General features: G+C 41.6%; 1 protein-coding gene across 1 annotated transcript in view; it reads left to right on the forward strand.

Annotated features, from left to right (window-relative positions):
• The window catches only part of LOC121003181 (gamma-aminobutyric acid type A receptor subunit pi), a 116724-nt gene that overhangs the window by 38909 nt on the left and 52240 nt on the right, over positions 1-25575 (forward strand). The window contains exons 2-3 of the mRNA XM_040434820.1: positions 1783-1861; positions 4038-4150. Coding sequence (XP_040290754.1) covers positions 1821-1861; positions 4038-4150 — 154 coding nt within the window. The 5' untranslated portion in view covers positions 1783-1820. The remainder of the gene's footprint in view (positions 1-1782; positions 1862-4037; positions 4151-25575) is intronic.

A 25575-nucleotide genomic window follows, 5' to 3' on the forward strand; every position in this document is an offset into this window, starting at 1 on the left:
GGGAGGAACAAAAATACCAAACTTCAAAAAAGCTAAATTTAGCCAACTAAGAGAGGCCATAGGCCTAACTAACTGGGACAAAGTCCTCAAAAATAAAAATGCTGTGGTATTTTCTCTGGCCAAAATTCCAGGACACTTGATGGAATGCGGATCCGGCATTGCTTTCCATTGAAATGTATTAATGCCGGATTCGGTACCAAGTGTTCAGGAAATTGCAGCATTGACGGATCCGGTTTTCCGGTCTGCACATGCGCAGACCTTTAAAAATGTGAAAATAAGTAATACCAGATCCGTTTTTTACTGGATGACACAAGAGAGACGGATCCAGTATTTCAATGCATTTGTCAGAGGGATCCGCATCCGGATCCGGAAACAAATGATATCCGTTTGCCGGATTCTTCTAATGCTAGGGTGAAAGTACCCTTAGTCCATATGTTGTGTTTGCTTAGTGCATTATTTTCTGTGATTTTATAAATGTAGCCATGCACATTCTCATATTCATTATTATATTGTGCAGGATGTTTTGTATTTTTTTCAGTGATTTTCAGAATCCATTTGTATCAGGATTGAATTCCTTGGTTGATTCAGACAAATTGACCCAAAACAAATTTTATGACGTTCGTTCTTCTCTATCCTTGGGTCAAGCATCGCCCATTCCAACTGTGCTCCAAACCCAGTAGATCAGTGTGACCTGGATCTTGATTTTTAATTATTAACGGCCACTAGGACCACGCGTATTTTTGCAACTCCTCTGACTAATTGTATAAAACTCAATTTTATTATGTTTCTTTTAAAACCAACATATTGCTTGGGAACATAAAGTGGGGAGATTAAAACTTTCAGGAGTGACAGTCACACTATAAGTAGCCAGTGATTCTGTGTACAGCTTTTGTCCAACCTCGGACTTGCCTACATATTTTTATAAATCATTTATGTAGAGTCTCTTATTTTGAGACCCATATAGGATTCCCTGTCTAACTCCTGTCTAAAACCTAACAACCTGAATCCATACATGTTTCGCCGAGCCTGTCGGCGTCTTCAGGGGAAACTATCAGGTGAATGTTGGGGGCGGGGTCAGGGCTTTTTAAACCTTCCGGTTTATTTTGATGTCCAATCATTTTATTTCAGGGGAGGGGATGCTGCCGATAGATGTGCGTTCCACCAGCGTCCCACCAATAGGTGGGTACCCCGTCACTTAGACTGAGGGTGTATACTATATGACCGGGCTGTTGACGTCATCTCCTTCCCCTCCCGTCAGCCAGCCCGGTCCTAATGGTGATGTCATTGCCAGTGCGCCCACATGCGTAATTAACCTGCGTCCTCCGGCTTCACAGTGGTGATGTGCGCATGCGCAAGAACTTTTCCTCCGTTTCCACTAACCACTGGATCCGCGCATGCCTGCGATCTTAGCTTCCAACAAGATTGCAGCAAGAATGCTTTAATGCTGTGTGAGTAGCTACTAGGGGGCAAGTCCGAGGTTGGACAAAAGCTGTACACAGAATCACTGGCTACTTATAGTGTGACTGTCACTCCTGAAAGTTTTAATCTCCCCACTTTATGTTCCCAAGCAATATGTTGGTTTTAAAAGAAACATAATAAAATTGAGTTTTATACAATTAGTCAGAGGAGTTGCAAAAATACGCGTGGTCCTAGTGGCCGTTAATAATTAAAAATTTTGGTCAATAGTTGCGTAGTAACTCTTTTGAGGGATTTCTTTGTTTGTTATAATTGACCACCTGGATCTTGATGTCACATAATGATGGTTTTCCTTTGTCATTGCAGGACGTACCGCTGCCTCTGCTGCCATTTCAGACCTAAAAATGTATTGCCTGGAATTGGCACTGCTATCAGTTTTATGCAGGTAAAGTAGTTTATTTTACTTGTTCCTGTAAATGTACAGTAAATGTATTTTATAGGTAAGAAGATGTTTCTTTGTAAGTAGTGGGTGCAATGACGGGGAACAGCAATTATGTCGCCCCCCCCATCATTGAACCCCTTAGATGCCCCATTCATCACTGATCGCGGCATCTGAGATAAAAAATGAAGGCTTTCAGGGGTTAATCAGTTAAAAAAATAGTCAACTCATCCATTTGAAATTGAAGAGGCCGACGTAGCCATCATGTTTGGAGATCCAACGCAAAATCATGCATGGTGCATGTGCGACAGGCGGACTCCCCAAGGGGCCCTCTATATATCGTGTCCCAGGTGGTGGAATTGCTGAGTGGTGTAGTGCGACCTGAATGTCTCTTTATGTGTGTCACGGTGGTCCTACCTGGATACAGCTGGATCCCAGGCTTTGGCTCCGAAGCAATAAATAAATGCTGGTGAACTTGGCTTATTACATGACAGTTGCAGATTCGGAATGCACAGTTTATAGAACCTGGACAACCATACATAAGATGACATTTTGTTAGCCCAATAAAGACAGTAGCAGGGAGCAGGTGTGGTAACACATGATGCCATCATAACGCTGGCCGGCGTGGTGACGTCATACATCACCGCGGGTTCTTCAATCATGATAGCCGTGACGGCATGGATGAGTCGAGTATGCTTTTATTTTTTTTACCTTCATTTCAGTGAAAATTGATCAATTACCATGATGCACGAGGAAATTCGGCTTCGTGATCAATAGAGTTTCCTCTGAAATTTGGATCAAAGTCCACTTCAGATACTTTGATTCGCTCAACACTAGCTATAACACTGGTGTCTACCTATGTAGCAGAAGGGTCTTTTGGTCTCCTCAGGCACAATAGCCTAGTGTGGCAGCTACCTCTGCACCTTCTATAGATATGCCTATGCAAAGTATATTTTATTTTGGTTTTCAAAAAACTATTTTTCACAATTTGCAGGTAAATATAAAAAAAAAAAAAATTCACATAAATCTGAACATTAGTCATAATTTTATAATGAGTAATTTTGCATAATCCAAAGGGCTAGCTTTGGCCAACAGCTATTAAAAGATGCTCATACACCTTTAACATATGGATAAACATTCCTACAGCTACTCCTTACACAGGTATGCTTAGTTCAGCCAAGCATTCATGTGTTTTTAATAGAAAGAGAGGAGAATCCACCGCCAGACACCTCTTGCAGCAGCTGATCTCCTCCCAGAGTGAAAGGATTGTGCTTTGAAATTCAACTTGTCTGATCCTTCTTTCCCCGACATCATCCCCCTGAGAAATCAATTAGCACAGAATGTAAAACAGGGACATTATCTTTAAAGGGGTTGTGGCAAGTTTATAAGCTATCTGCAAAATTAGTTAATCGTTGGGGGGTCTCACCGCTGTTACCCCCACTAATCCTGAGAACGGGGGTCCTGTTCCGACGTTCTGATGGAATGGCAGGTCGTGCATGCTCACCGACATTCTACTCATTCTCTATGGGAGCGTAGAAGGTAGCCGAGTACACCGCTCGGCCATATCCACCGCTCCCATAGAGAAAGAATCAATGCTCATGCATGACCTGACGCTCTATCAGAAGCCTTTAAAGGGATTATCCAGGAAATGGTAATAATAACTTATCCTCAAGATAGGTTTTCATTATCATACCGGCTGGCTCAGAGTACCGATACCCCTGCCAATCGGCTGCTTTAGGGAGCCGCTGCGCTCACCAGACTCCCAGCAGTACAGTAGCTGAGCTTGGCATTGTGGCTCAGCCCCGTTCACTTCAATGGGGCTGAGCTGCAACTTGGCCACGTGACCAATGTTTGGTGATGTCATATGGCTTAGGAAGAGCCTGTGGTGCTCTTCTAACTGATTTGCGGGGTTCCTGGGTGTCGGACCCCCACTAATCTGATATTGATGACCTATCCCGAGGATAGGTCATCAATATTATTTGCAGGATAACCCATTTAAAGATAAAATTAGTTTTGTCACTATGGGGTCAAAAAGCACTTAAGACACCTGAATTATTCACGGACTATATTTACTTGAGACATATATATTCAAATGTACAATACATTTTAATGTGACTGTATCAGTCATTGTCATTTCAAAGTATTAAGATAGTTATACTTTATTTCTTATTATTTCCACCAGCGTATTTTACATTCCCACCGTTAATGCAGAAGGAAAGGAGGGAGAGATCCTTCCCCCTACAATCCAGAAGCTCATGAAAGGATATAACAAATATCTGCGCCCCTTCTTTGATAGTGAGTACTGTTATGTGTACGTAAATGGAAGAACACGTCTTATACATTGTATTTGATTTTATGCTGATTCTTGGGTCTTTTATGTTAACTGAATTTAATGGTTTTCTCATTTACTATTTTCTATGCCTGTTTTCGGGGTAGAATTTTTTTTTTATCTGCACCAGCAAGGAGTTTAGCGTAGATTTAGACCGGTGGATGGATAACTTCGGGGGATACATCGTCTAAAACGCCGGTCTTAATAAATGACCCCCTAAATGTGTTAAATCCCCAGTTGCTGCAAACTTTACTATTCCATTTTCAATGGTTTTTGTTGGGGTAAGTATCAGTTAAAAGTTTGCTGCAGCCTTGTATTGAATACATAAAGTGTCAAGTTAAGGTTTACAACACCTGTACTTGATATAATGTGCATCATACGGTGATGATTTTAAAGGCTATGTACACCTTTGGGGGCATTTTTTATTTATTATTGCATTGTACTCATTTTGATCTAAAATATTTTCAATTGGTCTTTATTAAAATATAGAATCCTTTTTTCTGTACAGAGCTGAGATGCTGTAGGAGCAGTCTGTGGATTTTCTCTCTTTTCTGTCAGTTGGAGAGCTGACGGACTCCTTATCTCTGCTTTCTGACCTTATGAACACTTATTATTATCGATCCTTATCTTACTGATAAGAATGTGGCTTAAATTAGTGTTTGTGTCCTCTTAGTTGTTTAGACATAAGGTTTATTAGAAAAGTGAATGTGCCAGTCACCTTTGTGACAGAAAGGCTCAATATTTTTAATAAAGGCCAATTGAAAATATGATTTTTAGTCAAAAATGAGTAACATGCAATCATAAACAAAAATTGTGTCCGAAGGTGTACATAGCCTTTAAGTCCTATAAAATAAATGATATCTGTGTTAATAAGTCAATAATGAATCCTACTAAAAGTCATTCCTATAGGGCTATAAACATTTCCTTTCCTATTGCTGAACCATGCCATCACAAATACTGATCCAGGGCTTGGAGGTGGGATAGGTGCTTGTTCTTCTCGTTCCTTGTAGAAGAGTAGTGTTGATGGTCAGATCGATCATACTCATGGGACCATCCCTTTAAAGGGGTTGTCTGGCTGAGTTCAGAATGGCTTATAAAAATAAAAGAAATCATATTCATCTCACTAAGCTCTTGCCACTCCCATTCCGATGCTACCTGGGTACCCCACCAGTCTCTGCTTCCTCTATAATCACTGGTCAATGCTGCGGCCAGTGATCACATGAGCAGTCTTATTTCCTGCGTGGAGAGGGATCAGGAAGTGGAGAGGGGGTGGGGAGAAGACAGAGGAAACGTCAAGACAGGAGCTATATGGGACCCAAGAGGCGAGTATGGCTTTTTAAAAAAAATTCTAAAATGCTACTGGCCAGACAGCCCCTTTAGTGTTGTATTATCTGAGGCATAGGGAAGCTTGTGGTTATTTTGTGAACTTTTTAAGCTCCTTCCTTCTTCTTATTACCCATATGTATGATATGTCACCAGAACATATTATTTTTAGTGGTTTCGATTGGTGCTGTAGTTGACTTGAGTTATAGGACTTTCACCTTTGCATTCATCATTGGGAAGGCCTGCAACAGTGATGACACCTTGAATTAGTATGTCATAGTAGACAATACAGGGAGTGCAGAATTATTAGGCAAGTTGTATTTTTGAGGATTAATTTTATTATTGAACAACAACCATGTTCTCAATGAACCCAAAAAACTCATTAATATCAAAGCTGAATATTTTTGGAAGTAGTTTTTAGTTTGTTTTTAGTTTTAGCTATTTTAGGGGGATATCTGCGTGTGCAGGTGACTATTACTGTGCATAATTATTAGGCAACTTAAAAAAAAATATATATATACCCATTTCAATTATTTATTTTTACCAGTCAAACCAATATAACATCTCAACATTCACAAATATACATTTCTGACATTCAAAAACAAAACAAAAACAAATCAGTGACCAATATAGCCACCTTTCTTTGCAAGGACACTCAAAAGCCTGCCATCCATGGATTCTGTCAGTGTTTTGATCTGTTCACCATCAACATTGCGTGCAGCAGCAACCACAGCCTCCCAGACACTGTTCAGAGAGGTGTACTGTTTTCCCTCCTTGTAAATCTCACATTTGATGATGGACCGCAGGTTCTCAATGGGGTTCAGATCAGGTGAACAAGGAGGCCATGTCATTAGATTTTCTTCTTTTATACCCTTTCTTGCCAGCCACGCTGTGGAGTACTTGGACGCGTGTGATGGAGCATTGTCCTGCATGAAAATCATGTTTTTCTTGAAGGATGCTGACTTCTTCCTGTACCACTGCTTGAAGAAGGTGTCTTCCAGAAACTGGCAGTAGGACTGGGAGTTGAGCTTGACTCCATCCTCAACCCGAAAAGGCCCCACAAGCTCATCTTTGATGATACCAGCCCAAACCAGTACTCCACCTCCACCTTGCTGGCGTCTGAGTCGGACTGGAGCTCTCTGCCCTTTACCAATCCAGCCACGGGCCCATCCATCTGGCCCATCAAGACTAACTCTTATTTTATCAGTCCATAAAACCTTAGAAAAATCAGTCTTGAGATATTTCTTGGCCCAGTCTTGACGTTTCAGCTTGTGTGTCTTGTTCAGTGGTGGTCGTCTTTCAGCCTTTCTTACCTTGGCCATGTCTCTGAGTATTGCACACCTTGTGCTTTTGGGCACTCCAGTGATGTTGCAGCTCTGAAATATGGCCAAACTGGTGGCAAGTGGCATCTTGGCAGCTGCACGCTTGACTTTTCTCAGTTCATGGGCAGTTATTTTGCGCCTTGGTTTTTCCACACGCTTCTTGCGACCCTGTTGACTATTTTGAATGAAACGCTTGATTGTTCGATGATCACGCTTCAGAAGCTTTGCAATTTTAAGAGTGCTGCATCCCTCTGCAAGATATCTCACTATTTTTGACTTTTCTGAGCCTGTCAAGTCCTTCTTTTGACCCATTTTGCCAAAGGAAAGGAAGTTGCCTAATAATTATGCACACCTAATATAGGGTGTTGATGTCATTAGCCCACACCCCTTCTCATAACAGAGATGCACATCACCTAATATGCTTAATTGGTAGTAGGCTTTCGAGCCTATACAGCTTGGAGTAAGACAACATGCATAAAGAGGATGATGTGGTCAAAATACTAATTTGCCTAATAATTCTGCACGCAGTGTATGATTAATAAGACATCATGCAGTACATGACAATTTCTTTCTAGCTTCAAAGCTAGAACCAGCCCTATACCTCATATGGATCCAAGGGTCTCCCCATTCATTGCTGTGCTAGATTTATTTTTTAAGCTGGCAGCTCAGGAGGTGTGTCTTTTCTCAGGGAGTTTGTCCTTTCTACTGCAGCTGACAGCAGATGAAGGAAGGATGGAACTGAGCACGTGTGTCCACCTCACTGAGGTGAACAAAGAAGTAAAAAAAAAAGCAAACAGCAGGCGGTACTATACAGATAGATTTTATTGAATAACTTAGTGGTCATACAAAATGCCTAATTACAAAGGTATTCAGATCAAGGTGCTGCTTTGAAAACTGTTAAATATTTTAATGTGACTTCTCATCCATATTTTTTGACATAATGCACAGAAATTCTAAGGGATTTTTTTAGGAAGTTGGCATATGTGCAACTGAGTATAATGTACCCATATTTGTCTAAGCTGTACGCCGTGTTTTTTTCTGTAGCCATTAATGCAAACTTGTTATTAAAGGGGTTGTCCGGGTTTAGAGCTGAACCCGGACATACCCTTATTTTCACCCAGACAGCCCCCCTGAGGCTAGCATTGGAGCATCTCATGCTCTGATGCGCTCCCGAGCCCTGCGCTAAATCGCGCAGGGCACAGGCTTTTTTGTTTTCAATAACACACTGCCGGACGGTAACTTCCGCCCGGCAGTGTGTTCGATGACGTCACCGGCTCTGAGGGGCGGGCTTTAGCTCTGCCCTAGCCGTTTTACTGGCTAGGGCAGAGTTAAATCCCGCCCATCAGTGCCGGTGATGTCACCGGTGTTCCTGTCAGCCCCATGGAGAGCCCCGATACGTCACCGGAACTCCTATAAATGCCTTTGCCCTGCACAATTTAGCGCAGGGCAAAGGAGAGCATCGGAGCATGTACTGCTCCGATGCTCATGTCAGGGGGGCTGTCTGGGTGAAAATGGAGGGATGTCCGAGTTCAGCTCTGAACCCGGACAACCCCTTTAACTTAGGTTTTGGTTCTATTTAGGTAGAACTGATGGTTTCTTTTGTTTCCTTTTTTACTTGTTTCTTCATACATCTCATATAGGCAATGGTTTTCTTATGGTTACTAGACAATGTTGGGTCTTAGTTTTTATAGGAAGGATCACATTGACCTCCCAGTCCCAGAGTAGAAGGGGATCCTCCATGGGGCCCAGGCTTTACCACGATAAGGGTCCCCAAAAGTTCAGCAGGAGCATATCCCATTTGACTGACTGTGGAACCAATCACTTGCCATTAGGGTCTATTTCTTATGGGATGATTCACAAATAACCTGTTAGACCTACAGATTATCTGACAGATTTTCTGATTAAATCGTTGATCAGATGACCAATTACACACACCAACTATTGTTCTGATTGGACAGAAATTGGTCAATTGGTACAGCCATTACTGAGGATATGTCCTGTGTGTACAATGATGACCACTAAGATTACAATGCAGTTAGAAGTAGACCTTCAATATCATTTCTTGTGGTGCTTCTAAAGAACGCCAATCCAACACTGATAATGGGTTCGGGGGAAAGACTTGAAGCCTAAAAATGGTATCATGGAACAAGTCTAAAATCAACATAAAATATGTTTATGAGGTCTATCATGTGGGCTTTTGTGGGTCTTACATTAGTTGCATGCCATTTGCTTTTCTATGGGCATCCAAAACACATTATTTGGGAATCCTTTAAAATCATCCTTCCCAGGTTGTCAGCGGTCATACCTGGCTTCTTTCCTATACAATTCTACGCATATTTAATCTGATGCCAAGGACGTTTGAGAGTTAGAAAGAGACAGGTCCTGGAGAATGAAATCCTCAGAGGTGTCACTAGGAAATAGAATAAGAGCCGCAGGCTTTAGAGTCTGAAGGAAGTGCTGTAAGGATGCCGGTGGCTATGTACTGTGAGTGCTCTAGTCCCAAAGTGTTTCACAAATGGACTGGTTACTGAAATCCTGGTTAAAAGTCTGGTCCTCAGGAGGTCTAACCCCATGAGGACATCATGAATTGATAAAATGTGCTCCATGGAGAGTAATCGAATGGCCATCTTCAACGGGCCTTAATGAGTGGCATATGCAGTATATTCACAATAGGTTACAACGGGTTTGTACAATGTTGCAAATGTAATATATATGCATGTAACAAGAAAGCTCCAAAAAGGTAACTGTGAAATCAGGTTTTTACCCTTTCCTCAGCATATATTTTGGGAACTGAGCCCAATTTTAACATTGATTAAATAAAGTTTTTATTTTCATGTTTTGGTGATTTTGTGGGAATCATAAGGGATATTTTGGAGATTTAGTCATTTGCACCACCAAAGGGTGGTTGGTGTTGTTTAGAGATTCACTTATCCTACTGTATGTAATAATTATTGCTTGAGACCAGGCAGTCTAAAGATACAATAGATAAATCAAAGTGAATGATAAATCTGGTGCGTACTGAATTTACAAAATTTGGTCTAACTTACACCACTTATCGGTTTGCTTAACTTGCTCATATTTTTCGTGGCGCAATTTTGGCATGTGGTGGCACATTTTAAGTCACGAGCCGAATTTCAGGGAAAGCGAAGCTGAATTTTCTTGTGCTTTGTGGAGGCAAATCGATTTTCCTTGAATGGAGGTAAAAAAAAAAAAAAAATCATACTGGCCTCATCCATTTGCTCACGAAGGGCCAGCCGCAGCTCTCGCACGAAATCCCGTGTCCGGTCACCATGCCGGCTTACGTGATGATGTCATCATTGGCCGTGCAATATTTTGCACTAAATCTTCAATCAAGTTGGGGGCGGCCGGCTCGTCGTGAGCAAATGGATGTGGTAAGTATGATTTTATTTATATTTTTTAGATTTTACACTTTATTATTACTGTCAGATGCCGCTATTAGTTTTTTGGTACAAATTAAAACTAAATTCTGCTGCGCTTAGTAAATCTCCACAATATACTGTATGCATTGTGAAATCACCTAGACTGCTGTATATGTACCGTTGGTGTCTATTTGGATAAGAACACGGAAGGGACTTCACCTAGATGTAGAAATGCATGGGAGATGTTTGTGTTTTCATGTTCTATTACTATTTGCAGTCCTTCTGGTAAGTTTCTTCCTGAGTCACGGCTAAGCAGTCAGGATAAAGCAAATTTATCCTCAAACTGATTTGATTATTTTGAATAATCATCTCCAGCGATGATAAAACATTCCAAGATATTGTCCCCTAGAGAGGTTTCAAGAAATCGCGCCAAACTGCATCAGACAGTTTGGTATTTATTTTCTATATTTACTTATTTTCATTGCCCTCTGGTTATGTGTTCAGATTTCATCAGTCAAAGCAATATATATTCTAATGAATTATTAACACGTATTTAAATAAGAAGACATCCACAGAACGAGGCAGGATATACTGTTAGTAGGGCAGGAGGGAATAACAAGCTTCCTAATTCAAGTCTATCCCATAATTGTCTGATTTGTGGGATCCTTCTCAAGGATACTCACCTATTGGGGGGCACGCGGCCACCAAAAACCCAATTTCAATTATTCAAAACAGTGCTCCAAGAAACGACTGGGGACCCCCATGGTTCTATACTCCCCAGACCACTTCCTTCTGCCCAGTTATTGGGTCTACTATGGGACTGTGTGACGTTCATATACCGTAATGATCTCTCAGATCAGCACGGGTTCCTGTCATAAGCTGCAAGGACTTTGCTAGAGCCTGGAGAGACGAGAAACCCACTGAACACCAGGCAAGAATCAACCTCTCCATTGCTCCAGTCCTACAGGGAGTCTAGAATTAAACCTTGTGACTGGTCTGATCCAAGAGATGCTTGAGGTTAAGCATATTAATTGGAAAGCCATCAGCTGAGTTAATTGGACAGGACCAGTTGCCATTCTGTCTGTCCATGGCAGCAATTCACATTGATCTTCTTTCTCTCAGTCAGAAAGAATTTATCATTAGAGATGAAATCAATGTTTCCTCTAAGCCTTTGCAGTCGTCGCTGAGCGGAGCAGTTGGGTAAGTGGGCGATACATGGTGAAGGGTGGGCAATCTGTTGATAAGTGAGCTTTCCTATGTAGCAATCACAGGGTAAACCTACAATACCAAGTGACAATCAATTAAAGGGGTATTCCTCACCTGGCTCTTCTGTCGATATACTATAAAAGTCCAATGATGCGTAATCTCGAGAATAGAGCTTCATTTTCCAACTGCAGTGTATGAAGAGGTGGTTCCACATGTGAGGATTTGTCCATTTACTTCTGTGGTTGGACCTGCATCTATTGGACTCCTGTGCATATGTCATAAAAGCCTCACCTGCAGTCCTATGTAACACCACAGATAGCACAGTGATCTGAATACAGATAATGCAGTAGATGTCACCTGCAGTCCTATGTAAAGTGCTTTACCATTCCTTAAATAGAGAGACTCTGAACCTCTAATCTAGGATTGGAATAACTAATACCTGCATTGGGCACTTGTTCTTCCTATATTGTACTTGTATACCTATCTGTAAAACTTTTCCATATTTCATTATTTTTTCCCTAGGAGACTAAGTGTTACCTTTCTAACAATAAAGCTTATAATACCTGGAAACTTGGAGGAATCTTATTGAAATTATTTTGCAATGATATTAATTCACAAATTCAGTGATTTACAATCAGAATGTCACTTCGCTGTGAATAGCAGATTTTTGGTTTCCACTGATATCAATCCATGGTGCGGAAAGTCCATGCCAGAATTCCCCTGTAACTCATTTGCAGCCCGTTTCATCCTTTGCCTTCTGAAATTCCAGAAAATTCACAGTAAACCTGTAACATAACAGCCTACGAAAATTCTCTACATGGGAATTGCACACAAATGTATTTTGTTTCTGTGTTCCGTTTTTTGCATGCTGTTCTAGAACTTGCAGTGCACGCATGAGGATTTACAATGGTTTTTATAAAGTTCCCCATGATATCTATCCCCAAAACACTTCCATATTGCTGGATTTTATTTCCGAGCAGACTAGATATCACCTTTGAGGATAGTTCCCTAAAGCTTGTAATATCTGGAAATTTTGGGGGAATCTTATTGAAAAAACTTTATAATAAATATTAGAATTGAATTTAATTAATCAGAATGCAGTAAATAGTGATTTTCACTGATAGCAGTCCGAAAAAACACAAGATTTTCACTGATAGCAGTCCTCTGTCCGTCGTGCAGAAACTCAAATCAAAATCTGGGAATTACTTGAGCAATTTGAGAATCGAATAAACAATGTCGAGAACATATGGAAGTAAGATTCCAGAGCCTGGCCACGTTCTTTCAAGTCACTGGAAGCACTTCCTGATATCTTACAGCATCTGTATATTCTGACATGTAGATGTTCTCCCTCACCCAGTAATACCAGCCGTAGGCTCACCTGACTAATGGTGGTACTGGTTATATAATACTTGCCGGTCATGATGCCACAGTTACAGACATCATATTGCTCATGCTGTATGTGCCATGGTGTCTATATGATTCCTGCCAGACAACTCCACATGACTTCTTATTTGGAGTTTTATCTTAAAGAGGTATTTTGGTCATATTAAGTTATCTCCAATCCACAAGATAGAGGATAACTATTAGATTGGCAGTGGTCCTACTGCTGGGACCCCCACAAACATGAGCCAAGTACCGCATTAAGCCCCTAAACTGAGCAACAAAGCCGCTCCATTCACTACTATGGGAGTCCCTGAGATAGCAGGCCCTCGTACTCAGCCATCCCCCATAGAAATAAATGGAGCGACTGAGCACATTGTCTACCGTCTGCTTCGTTAATTTCAGGGGACTTCACTCTGTATTCGGCTCCGTTCTTGTGATCGGTGGGGATCCTAGCAGTACCACCCCCACCAATCTAATAGTTTTCCCCAATCCTATGGATAGAGGATAACGTAAGGGGTTATCCAATGTCTAAAACATGCCTCCCAATGCCCTTTATGTAGATTATACTTACCTGCTCTCCGGCACCCGCGTCACTCCTGATCCCCGCGCGACCACTGCATCTTCCCCCTCGCGCGGATCAAAACATCAGGCAACAGGGAGAGCAGCTAATAGCAGACTGCGATAGGGATGAGCCTTCCTAGCGTCACCCGCCGGGTGAGATGCAGCGCCGGACGTGCGGGGATCAGGAGCGACGTGGGTGCTGGGGAGCGGAGTAAGTATAATCTAGAGGAGGGGCCCGGGCAATGGAGGGGGGGAATGTGTTAGACATTGGATAACCCCTTTAATATAACCGGAATATCCCTTTAATGACCGGTGCGGCAGCAGTGACACACCCACACTCCACTGCCACCTCTCACTTATCTACTACAGCATGGGTGGGCCTTTTCCCCTCATTTCTCTGCACTTTTAGAATAATGTAACGGTTGTTTTATGCCCATTATGTATCGCTGGTAAATAACAGATTTTTTTTGCAGCCGGCAATACTTCTACCTCTCTATGGAAGCATGAAATGTAGAGATGACAAGCATACACTGTAGAAATCCCGACCTTGTTTGAAGGATTACTTTAGACAGGTATTATTTTAATGTTGTGAAGGGCACATCACCATGTGCCTCATCTTATCACGTACAATAGTCTTCATAGATAATAGATGTGGCAGCACTGACATAACATATTCCAATGGCTGGTGCTCCGCTCTGGACACAGTAAAGCATTGCATTCTCTGGAAATACATCTAGAAACTAAAATGCAGCGCACTGTGTGAGGGTACTACTGATCATGAAGATTTGTCTGTTTCGTCATGTGCCTGGTGACAATCTTTGTGTCATTGAATCTATTCAAAGAGACTCGCTAACTACGCAGTCATGGGTCCTTATGTTCGCTGCGCTGATTAAATGCATTAACGACACTGTACAACTGGAACTATAAATGGGACCGTGTAGTGCAGTGCTAACAGTATTAATGACCCCCGTGCTGCATTGTCTTGGACAGTGGTGGTGACTAATGCCTAGAGCATCAATTGTGTTTGGAATGGTTGTCACTTCCCTTGTCCTTGTAGAGTAAGAGGAAATATGGTTCTCCTAGTGTGAGGAAAAGACCTTCCCCAGCTAAGGCATTCTTGGATTTTTAGGACTATAGGTATGGCTTGGTTTTTGTATTCAACATAATACAGACATCTCCTCCTCGAATTTGGTTGAGGACAAATTCTCAATACAGTATTGTCACATGCTAGCAAAACCTTGTTGTTGCAATTCATGACACGACGACTGGGTGGTCACGTATAGACATGGATAGGACAGGCATCCAATGACACGATCTCATAAAATCATGTTTTCTTAAAAACCTTTTAATCTCACTCCACACATCTCAGGATGGGGGCATCTGTACTTGAGATATTGCTTACCAAATAGAACTACCAATCTTTCATTGAGTAATGCAGTATTATGAGTAATTCAAGATTAACTCATGAGTGTGGAGAACTGGATACACGGGAAGTAAAGCAAGAATCATGAGCTCTTCCAGGTTATCATTTCTGCTCTACATCAAGAATATCTTTGTCCACTAATTCATGTATTTCTGTCATCACTGCAGGGTTTGTGGTAACACTTTGGATCCTTGATGTATGTGCTCATTACAGCATTGTCTCAGGCTTTCTATGGCCTGTTCTTCTATCTGCTTTGCCTTGAATACTGTGGATCATTAGTGTTCTGGGTACCTTTTAGTTTAGAGTCACACTGGTATTGCGGTGTTCATCTGAGATATACAGTACATGTGTTGATTTTCAGATGTTAGCCTCCAACCTATTCCATTCATATGGGCATATGTTGTCCATGGGTCCCCAATATACCATGCAGTGCACATTTTTTGTGTGGACCCTCGTTAAAGAATAATGTATTTTACTATATAGATACAATGTTCTGTCAACATATACGTGCCTCCCCGATGTATGGCAAAAGAACATATGCTGAATGTATACCCTTATTTTTTCTGGTGGTCTTTGATTGCTTCTGACCTTACTTTTTTTTACCACATCTGCTTAGCATTTCTAGCTTCAACCCATTGCTTATTCAAAAAAGTATTCTTTGGGATGTTGGCTTTGACTTGCAGTTATTCTGACCATGTTTGCTCTCCATTCTTCTTTGTTATGATTTCTTGCTTGTACAACAAGCCCCAGATAAGGCAGAGCAGGATGGGAGTGGTAGTGGCACCCTTGGGCCATGTAGTAAAAGGAGGGGCAACCTTTCTTTCCTTGGGGCACTCCCCAATGTTAGGACTCCTGTCTGATGGTAGTTTGGGGGCACCCTTTGCGTTAACATTTGTATGGGTGCAAGGCAGGGCGTGTAGGGTATGCAATGGCTGGTGTATGGTGTAGGAGCTAGTAACCAAGTCAGATTTAACAGAATAAACATCTCTCTTTACTGTATTGCAAAATGGAGGTTGTAGTATTTCAAACCATCTCAGAACATGGTTCCAAGAATGTACAGTTTAAATATTCCCCAGATGGGTTTAGATTCAATGTACTTCACTCTTCCTCTCCAGAATAATGCTATTGGTAAGACACTGTAATACAGTATTGTGGCGTACGGATTCAGGGAAATGACTGACCAGGGCGTATCTAGGTGTGGATTGTGTCGTAGTATTTAAAATCACTTATGCCAAGATTTTAGAATGTCTTAGCAGTATTCCACTCACAGCAGTAAAGTCTGTAGCTTTTGATAGCAGTGTGTGCCTTACTGCTTATTTTTCTTGGCCATTACAGAATTTCCTTTCTCTCTCTTTCGGAGTATCAGTGTAAACATGGTTCAGCCTTGTTAGATCATTCAGAGATGGTTAGTCTCCGTAGATTCAGGCCTAGCCTGAGGAGTGAGGAAAACAACTGCTCACTTCCTCTGAAAAGTCCTCTAGACTGAGATAGGGGTGGAGCTAACAGTCCACATCTCAGCTTCCTCCAGGGGCTGTCACAAGTTAACTCTGTCACTCCTATACTTTACCATCCTAAGAATACAAAAAATAAAATGACATTACTTAAATGAACAAAACATTTTGCAAGTACCCCCTGCACGTGCACCGACTGCTCGCTCAGGCATTGTGGGTTATCGCACTCTTATGTGTTCTTGGACAAGTTACTACTTTGTCAGCCTATTCTGAAGCAGCAACCATCATTGGTGAGATGTAAACTGAGGTATGCTTTTTATGTGAATAAGATACTGATTAGATTCAAAGGATAAAACCTAAATTTGATTTAATGGGTAAAACAAAGACCATGTTACTTTTAGATAGGCAAGTACCTGGGCAGAGCTGTGACAAATTTGCCAAGTAACACATGAAGTAGTAAAACTTGTTCAACCTCCTGATCCAAATGAAAAAATATTTGTAGTTAAACCAATCATTGTCATTTCTCGGCTGGTGGGCCTGGAGGTGCTGCTGGCAATAATGAATCTGTGACATTGGCCTTTTCTTGATATAGCAGATGATTGAAGAAGGTCTCCACAGGATGGTCATACCTGCTGTCTGTGGTATCTTTTGCTAAGCAACAGCTCGATAAGCTTCCCTTAATCTGGGGCAAAGATTTAGTTTCCCACCCAAGCTCTGTATCTAAATCACGGAGCTGAAGCAATCTTTGTGCCACTCAGCCCATGACCCGGTAGCCCTAGCTATCTGCACACCCAATCAAGAGAAAATTCCTAATGAATAAAGATGAGTGAACCCGAATTTGGTTCGGGTCTGAGTTAATAAAGGTCAAAAGGTCCAAATCGAAAGTGCTCCAATGGCTCTGAAAAGCGTCTTGAGCGTCAATTGTGTTCAGCATGGTTGTCACTTGCCTTGTCCCGTGCAGAGTAAGAGGAAATATGGTTCTTCTATTGTGAGCAAAAGATCTGCTCCAGCTAAGGTTATTCTTGAATTTTTTAGGACTATAGGAATGGCTTGGTTTTTGTATTCAACATACAGTAATAATACAGACCTGTCCTCCTTGAATTTGGTTAAGGACTTCAACTTTTCATGAAACCAATGCAATACAGTATTGTCACATGCTAGCAAAACCCTTGACAGGTTGCAATTCACTACATGACGACTGGATGGTCACATATAGACATGGATAGGACAGACATCCCATGACACGATCTCACAAAAGCATGTTTTCTTAAAAACATTGTAATCTCACGCCACACATCTCAGGATGGGGGCATCTGTACTTGTGATGTTACTTACTAAATAGAAATGGCTGGTATTCCTACCAATCTTCCAATGAGTAATGCAGTATTATGAGTAATTCAAAATTAATTAATGAATGCGGGGAACTGGATAAGGGAGTAATGGAAAGTAAAGCAAGACTAATTTGCCATGTAACACGTGAAGTAGTAATTTGTAGTTAAACCAACCATTGTCATTTCTCGGCTGGTGGGCCTGGAGGTAGAGTTGTTGCGATATCAAATTTTTGATTTGGTTTCGATACCATGAAAAAGTATTGCGATACTCGATACCATTCGATACCATGCAAAAAAAATAAACCAAAAAAGCCACGTGCATTCCGCATTTTAAAAAATGGCGAATCGCGCAGTTTTTATTAATTTTTTTTGTTCCGGCGTTCACCGCATAGATTTTTTTTATATTTTAATAGTTTGGACTTTTCTCACGTGGCGTTATGTAATATGTTTATTATTTATACATTTTATATGTGAAATTGGGAAAAGGGGGTGATTCATACTTAATATTTTGGTGGGGGTTTTTTTTCCTTTTTTTTTTTTTAATTTTTTTTTTACACTTTTTATTTAATAACTATTTCCCCCCTTAGGGGCCAGAACCTGGGATCTTTCATCCCTTGTCCTATTCACCCTGATAGAGCTCTATCAGGGTGAATAAGACCTCACACTGTCCCTGCTGCTCTGTGCTTTGTGCACACAGCATCAGGGATGTTACCATGGCAGCCAGGGCATCAGTAGCGTCCTGGCTGCCATGGTAACCGATCGGAGCCCCAGGCTTACACAGCTGGGGCTCCGATCAGAAGCTGCCACTGCACCACCAATGAGGGGGAGGGGAGAGGACCCTGTGGCCACTGCCACCAATGATTTAAATACTGGTTGGTTGAGAGGGGCCGGTGCACTGTGCCACCAATGATTTTAATGGGATGGGGGTTGAGGGGGCACACTGCACCACCAATGATAATTACCCCTTAATACAGGAGGCGGTTACTGGCAGATCAGCGGCAGTTAACCCCTCAGGTGCCGCACCTAAGGGGTTAACTGCTGCTGATCGCAGCTCCCTGTCAGGGGCAGGGTGCCGGCAATGTGATTCTGCTGCCGGCACCCGCCTCCTGTATTATGTGTTAAAGACTACTTTTCCTGGGTCCAGACTTTAAGTATTAGGCTACACAGAGCGGCGCCCAGCGATGTCCCTGCACTCACCATTATTCCTGGGCGCCGCTCCGTTCGCCTGCAGTGCCCCGTTATTGTCTCCTCTCCTGCTCCATATGATAATTACTATCGGAGTAATGGGGAGGAGACATCAGCTTCTCTAGTGGGCGCTCCTTTTTCCTGGCTGTAGCGCTGTCCAATCGCAGCGCAGGGAGAAGGAACACCCACTAGTGAAGCTGATGTCTCCTCCCCATCGCTTTGATAGTAATCAGCATGTGGAGCAGGAGAGGAGACAGTAATGGGGCACAGCAGGCGAACGGAGCGGCGCGCCGCTCTTTGTAGAAAAAGTCATATCATTGGTGGCGCAGTGCGCTCGCCCCTCCTCCGCCCTCTCTTCTCATTGGTGGCAGCGGCACAGGGGGAGGGAGAGACTGCTTCCTTCTCCCCGTGCTGCTGAGAGAATATGAGCGCGCCGACAGCAGCGCCCTCATGTTCAGAGATACTAGACTGCGCAGAAGCGCAGCCCAGTATCGAGAAAATGGAAATCCCGGTATCGTATCGATACCGGGACAAAAGTATCGATTAGGTATTGAAATTTCGATACCCGCAACAACCCTACCTGGAGGTGCTGCTGGCAATAATGAATCTGTGACATTGGCCTTTTCTTTATATAGCAAATGATTGAAGAAGATTACGGGATGGTCATACCTGCTGTCTGTGGTATCTTTTGCTAAGCAACAGCAAAATTGGTTTGTTCAGCCCATGAGCCAGTAGCCCTAGTGATCTGGACACCCAAACTAATCAAGAGAAAATTCCTAATGAATAAAGATGAGTGAACCCGAATTTGGTTTGGGTCTGATTCGATAAAGGTCAAAAGGTCCAAATTAAAAGTGCCCCAATGGCTCTGAAAAGCCATGTATGACACTCAGAGGTCTCCTAAGACTGTATCCAACCACTATAAGCTCTTTAATGCCAAGGCCGCATTAGTAATGTCAAAGGGACAGCGACATACAGTACAGACCAAAAGTTTGGACACACCTTCTCATTCAAAGAGTTTTCTTTATTTTCATGACTATGAAGGCATCAAAACTATGAATTAACACATGTGGAATTATATACATAACAAACAAGTGTGAAACAACTGAAAATATGTCATATTCTAGGTTCTTCAAAGTAGCCACCTTTTGCTTTGATTACTGCTTTGCACACTCTTGGCATTCTCTTGATGAGCTTCAAAAGGTAGTCCCCTGAAATGGTCTTCCAACAGTCTTGAAGGAGTTCCCAGAGATGCTTAGCACTTGTTGGCCCTTTTGCCTTCACTCTGCGGTCCAGCTCACCCCAAACCATCTCGATTGGGTTCAGGTCCGGTGACTGTGGAGGCCAGGTCATCTGGCGCAGCACCCCATCACTCTCCTTCATGGTCAAATAGCCCTTACTTTTAAAATTTTCCCAATTTTTCGGCTGACTGACTGACCTTCATTTCTTAAATGGTCCCAACCCCATTTATAAGGCAAGAAATCCCACTTATTAAACCTGACAGGGCACACCTGTGAAGTGAAAAACATTTCAGGGGTCTACCTCTTGAAGCTCATCAAGAGAATGCCAAGAGTGTGCAAAGCAGTTATCAACGCAAAAGGTGGCTACTTAGAACCTAGCATATGACATATTTTCAGTTGTTTCACACTTGTTTGTTATGTATATAATTCCACATGTGTTAATTCATAGTTTTGATGCCTTCAGTGTGAATCTACAATTTTCATAGTCATGAAAATAAAGAAAACTCTTTGAATGAGAAGGTGTGTCCAAACTTTTGGTCTGTACTGTATATGGCTACGGTAAACACATGGTTGCCGTTAGTATCATACAGCCCGTTTAATAACACACTATGGTGTCTGTTTTTTTTTTTTTTTCCAATTCATTGAAAAACAGTCCACTTTGGCGCCGGTAGGCGGATTTTATCATATCAGAATGAGGGCTTAGTCTACATATAATGCTTCCATCTATTGTGTTAGTGCATTATTTTCTGCGATTTTTATTAGTGCCGAATCGATTTGCTTATATCAAGTAATGTTTTAACCCTTTAAATATTTTGAGTTGAGTAACTTTCAAGCGAAAATAAGAATCCATTGAAGAAAACTTGAATTAATTGTAAACATTCTGCAGTAGAATTAAGAGCACTTTACTGGGTGCTGCAATAAAATGGAGATAAATGGAGCAGTGTGTCACTTATGAAGTGTAAATTCTCTTCATTGTTAAATAAATTTACAATAAACGAAAAGACAATAAAGTTTTTGCTTTTTTCACTGAAGCCCAGGCTTTAATTTCATTTCATCTAAGTTGTTGCTGTTTAACAATGCAGTCATTTTAGTGCAGATTGATGATTTTGTTTTGCTGTAGTGGCTGTAAAATTCTAATGTAAAATTAGGCAGAAGATAGATAATTTGTTATTTCCTTGTGAAAAACACAGAGCTCGTTTATATATATATTCCCTCTTTGGAGATTGGGTTGAAAGGAAAGTTTACATTTAAACAAGATTATAAAAAATGTTATTCAAACAGTTTTTTCTCCCGTAGCCAATAAAATGGTTTCCACTGTATATTTGGTAATCTAATCTAATATACAAATTCTCTTGCATTATCCATATATTATCTAGCCGTAAAAGGGCAAAATTCATATGATGCAATTATTATATTCTGTATGTGTTACGAGCAGCAGGGATTTGCCTGCTGTCTCATCTTTTCCTGTCTATTAGTAGTGTTTAGGATGGTTGCTATGCAACTGCTTTGTACCTGATCCATTAGTATTGATTAGCTTAATACTTTACTCAGCTTGGTTAGTTTAAGGAGGAAGGGTGAGGTGCCGGGTGTCGGACCCCTGCCGATCTGATATTGATGACCTATCCTATGCTGCTTCATCTGATGAGTTTTTATAAAGGAAAACAGTCTAATAATACATTTTTTCTTATTTGAGTAATCGATTATTCGTGAAAATAATTGGTAGAATACTCGATTGCTAAAATAATCGTTTGCTGCAGCCTTAATCGTGGCTGATGTCTACATTTGTAAGGTGCCACCCACTTGTTAAGTACAAGTCTTCTTCAAGTTAGGCACATCGCCCCTATCCAGAACATGGCCACCAATGGAGGGAACACATTCATCAGCAGCTCCCATCGAAAAAAACACAGCACATCGCACTGCACATGCACTACTTTCACTTCCCCTGTGCCGTACTATTCAATGGATGCTTAATTTACATGTTGGATGACTCATCAATGCTGATCTTCTAAATAGTAATTTCCTAATTTATTAGTTAGTCACTTTTAATGCTGTTTCCATCATATTTGGGAAAATAATGATAAAGTGACCAACTCTTTTAGCAATAAAAATCCATACTGCCTAAAGCCACCTCTAGGGGGAGCTCAATAAAGACTGTTCTTTTCATCTGCCATTAAATAATATATGTATATTCAGTAGGCTTCTCAGCTCCCCCTAGTGGTGATAGAAGTTTATCATTTAACTCGATGAATGGGTGAGGTCACCAGCAAGCTCCCTATCAAATTGTTTACATAGACACATAGCTGTGGTTTACCTGATTAAAACACTATTTCTTTTGTTGATTTTAGACTCCGTTCCCAAGTTATGATACTTTTTCTTCATATGCATATCAGGCCTTTGGTGCAAGGATGGTATCACCATTGCTCTTGTTGCACCCAAGCTCCACTCCTTTCTGTGGACAATCCCTCCTTCACTGCTTTGCCACTGCCTAACTCTGTCAATCAAAGCAGACGAGGAGGGGCAGGCCATAAAAATGTGTGGAGCTTTGGTGCAACAAGACCAATGGTGATGCCCTCATTGCACCAAAGGATTCATTTACATTTTTAAGAAAAAGTGTCAGAACTCAGGAATGAATGCCTGAATCAACAAAAGAAAAACATTGCTTTAATCAGGAGAACCACAGCTATGTGCCTATGCAAACAGTTGGATAGGGAGGTCACTGGTGACGGACTCTCTTTAAGCAGCAGACTTTAAGCTTGATATGAAAAGCATTATACAGGGTGGCCCACAGAAAAGTATCCCGCAAACTTGACCTCTCTAGAATAGATTCCTGTTCTAAATCTGGAAATTTCCACTTAGTTTAGTTAATAAATGTGGCCTAAAATGTGCCTCCTGGGAGATTCCCCACACTTTTTAAGATTTGACAGATAAGTCACTCATAAGTTCAAAAGGGAAAATCTACAGGATGAGAAACATTTAATTAACTTTACTTAACTGATAATTTTTGTGGATTATTTTACACTCATGAAAATATATCTAAGATAATAGATTTTAAATGTCTGACCAGAGAGCTGTGAGGACTGGACTGATTGGTCAGGAACCTGGAGACCCGAACAGTGGGAAAACCTTGCTTCCAATTAGAGTATGATGGATGTGAAAATCTGGGTTCCTAGATGCCTTGGCAATATGGAGTACCAACTGAACAGTTTGGAGAAGGGTGTATAGGGTCAAGCCGTCCCATAGAAGTTAATGCAGATGTGACGGCAAAGAGGTAAACACGGTGTGCACCTTCTCTTCATACAGCTGATCGGCAAAGGTGCTGGGTGTCGGACCCCCGCAGATCTGATATTGATGACCTATCCTGAGGATAGGTCATCAATAATAATAACTTGGACAACCCACATATCTTGAAGAATTTTGGTGATGCTGTTTTTGATTTTCCATATTATCTATTTTAAAAAAAAATCCTAAAATGCTGCCGTTTTTGCACTGGCTACTAAGCCTCAAAATAAGCTGAGATTTCTCTGTTCTGTACAGATTAGTTTTCAGCAGTCATCTCATTATCACAGACAGGATTAGGGTCCATTCACACGTCCGCAATTCTGTTCCGCACTTTGCGGAACGGAATTGCGGACCCATTCATTTCTATGGGGCCGCACGATGTGCTGGCCGGATCCGGAAATGCGGACCCGCACTTCCGGGTCCGCATTATCGTTCCCGAAAAAAAATAGAACATGTCCTATTCTTGTCCGCAATTGCGGACAAGATTAAGCATATTCTATTATAGCGCCGGCGATGTGCGGTCCGCAAAATGCGGAACGCATATTGCCGGTGTCCGTGTTTTGCGGCTCCGTGGATCTGCAAAACACACACGGATGTGTGAATGGACCCTTACAATGACAGAAAACACCTTTGTATAGATAACAGAGGATACACCATTCACGATAGGTGAAGTCACATCCTATCTACTCCTCTTCCCTGCACTATGACCTCTGCACAGATCCCACAGCATGTCTACAAAAACTCTCCCATAGAACATCTTATGGCTGTTGTGTTTATAGCCCATTTCGCCTCAGTAAAGCATATATCTGAATGAGAGGGGAACCTCATCTATGGTTTTAATAGGGCAGATGGGACGAACCCTTTAATAATCGGACTAGTATGACAGTATTTCCTCTCATGTTCTGCATTCTTGAAGCATTTATGCAATAAGTAAGACGGACACAGCTTAAAACATTTTTCTATCCAGTGTTCTGTGAATTAAGAAAAAAATAGTATCGGAAGCCAGATGACAGGCACAGCTGCTCTTCTGCTGGCAAGATGGCATGTGTGAACGCTGCGTGCTGCTAGGACAATCACAGGATGCACTCCACTTGTTTGGCACGCACGCCCCAGATAAGAACATGAAGAAAAAGATCTATATGTAAGAACGTCCTTGAAAAGACAGTCCGAGTCAGTGCAAGGTGGGTCTTGGTGATTTAGGACATGCTATAGACCGGACGCCTCAGTACATGAATGATGGAGCTTCCTCCTACAACCTCCTTAAAAGACCACTTCTTTGAGAAAAATGGTCCTTAGATAGATCAGGTAGTTCTGTGATGAATTTTAAATTTTCTCATAAACTATGTAGTTTTACTTCATATTTTTCATTCTAAGGCCTCCTGCACACGACCGTCCCCCCCCCCCCCGTTTACTGGCCATTTTTTGGGTTCCATATACGGTCCGTATATACGGAACCATTCATTTCAATGGTTCCGCAAAAAAAAACGGAATGTACTCCGTATGCATTCCGTTTCCATACTTCCGTTTTTCCGTTCCGTTTAAAGATAGAACATGTCCTATTATTGCCCGCAAATCACGTTCTGTGGCTCCATTCAAGTCAATGGGTCCGCAAAAAAACGGAACACATACGGAAATGCATCCGTATGTCTTTATTTTCCGTTCAGTTTTTTGCGGAACCATCTATTGAAAATGTTATGCCCAGCCCAATTTTATCTATGTTATTACTGTATACTGTATATGCCATATGGAAAAACGGAACGGAAAAACGGAACAGAAACGGAAACGCAACGGAAACAAAAAACGGAACAACGGATCCGTGAAAAACGGACCGCAAAACACTGAAAAGGCCATACGGTCGTGTGCAGGAGGCCTAAATCTGAAACCATTTAACTTTATACAGACCAAATTTTGAAAGCGTTAGTTAGGCCTCTTGCACATGAATGTATTTTCTTTCCGTGTCCATTCTGTTTTCTTTGCAGACCGTATGTAGAACCATTCACTTCAATGGGTCCGCAAAAAAAACAGAAGTTACTCTGTGTGCATTCCGTTTCCGTATGTCTGTATTTCCGTTCCGCAAAAAAATAGAACATGTCCTATTATTGTCCGCTTTACAGAGAAGGATAGGACTGTTCTATGAAGGCCAAGCTGTTCCGTTCCGCAAAATATGGAATGCACACGGATGTCATCCATATTTTTTGCGGATCCGTTTTTTGCAGATCACAAAATACATACGGTCATGTGCAAGAGGCCTTAGTGTTGGGCGAGCATGCTCGGCCAAACACCATTTTCACTTGAGCATCGCGACACAG

The sequence above is a fragment of the Bufo bufo genome, chromosome 6 (assembly GCF_905171765.1).
Source record: "Bufo bufo chromosome 6, aBufBuf1.1, whole genome shotgun sequence".
Classification (NCBI taxonomy): domain Eukaryota; kingdom Metazoa; phylum Chordata; class Amphibia; order Anura; family Bufonidae; genus Bufo; species Bufo bufo.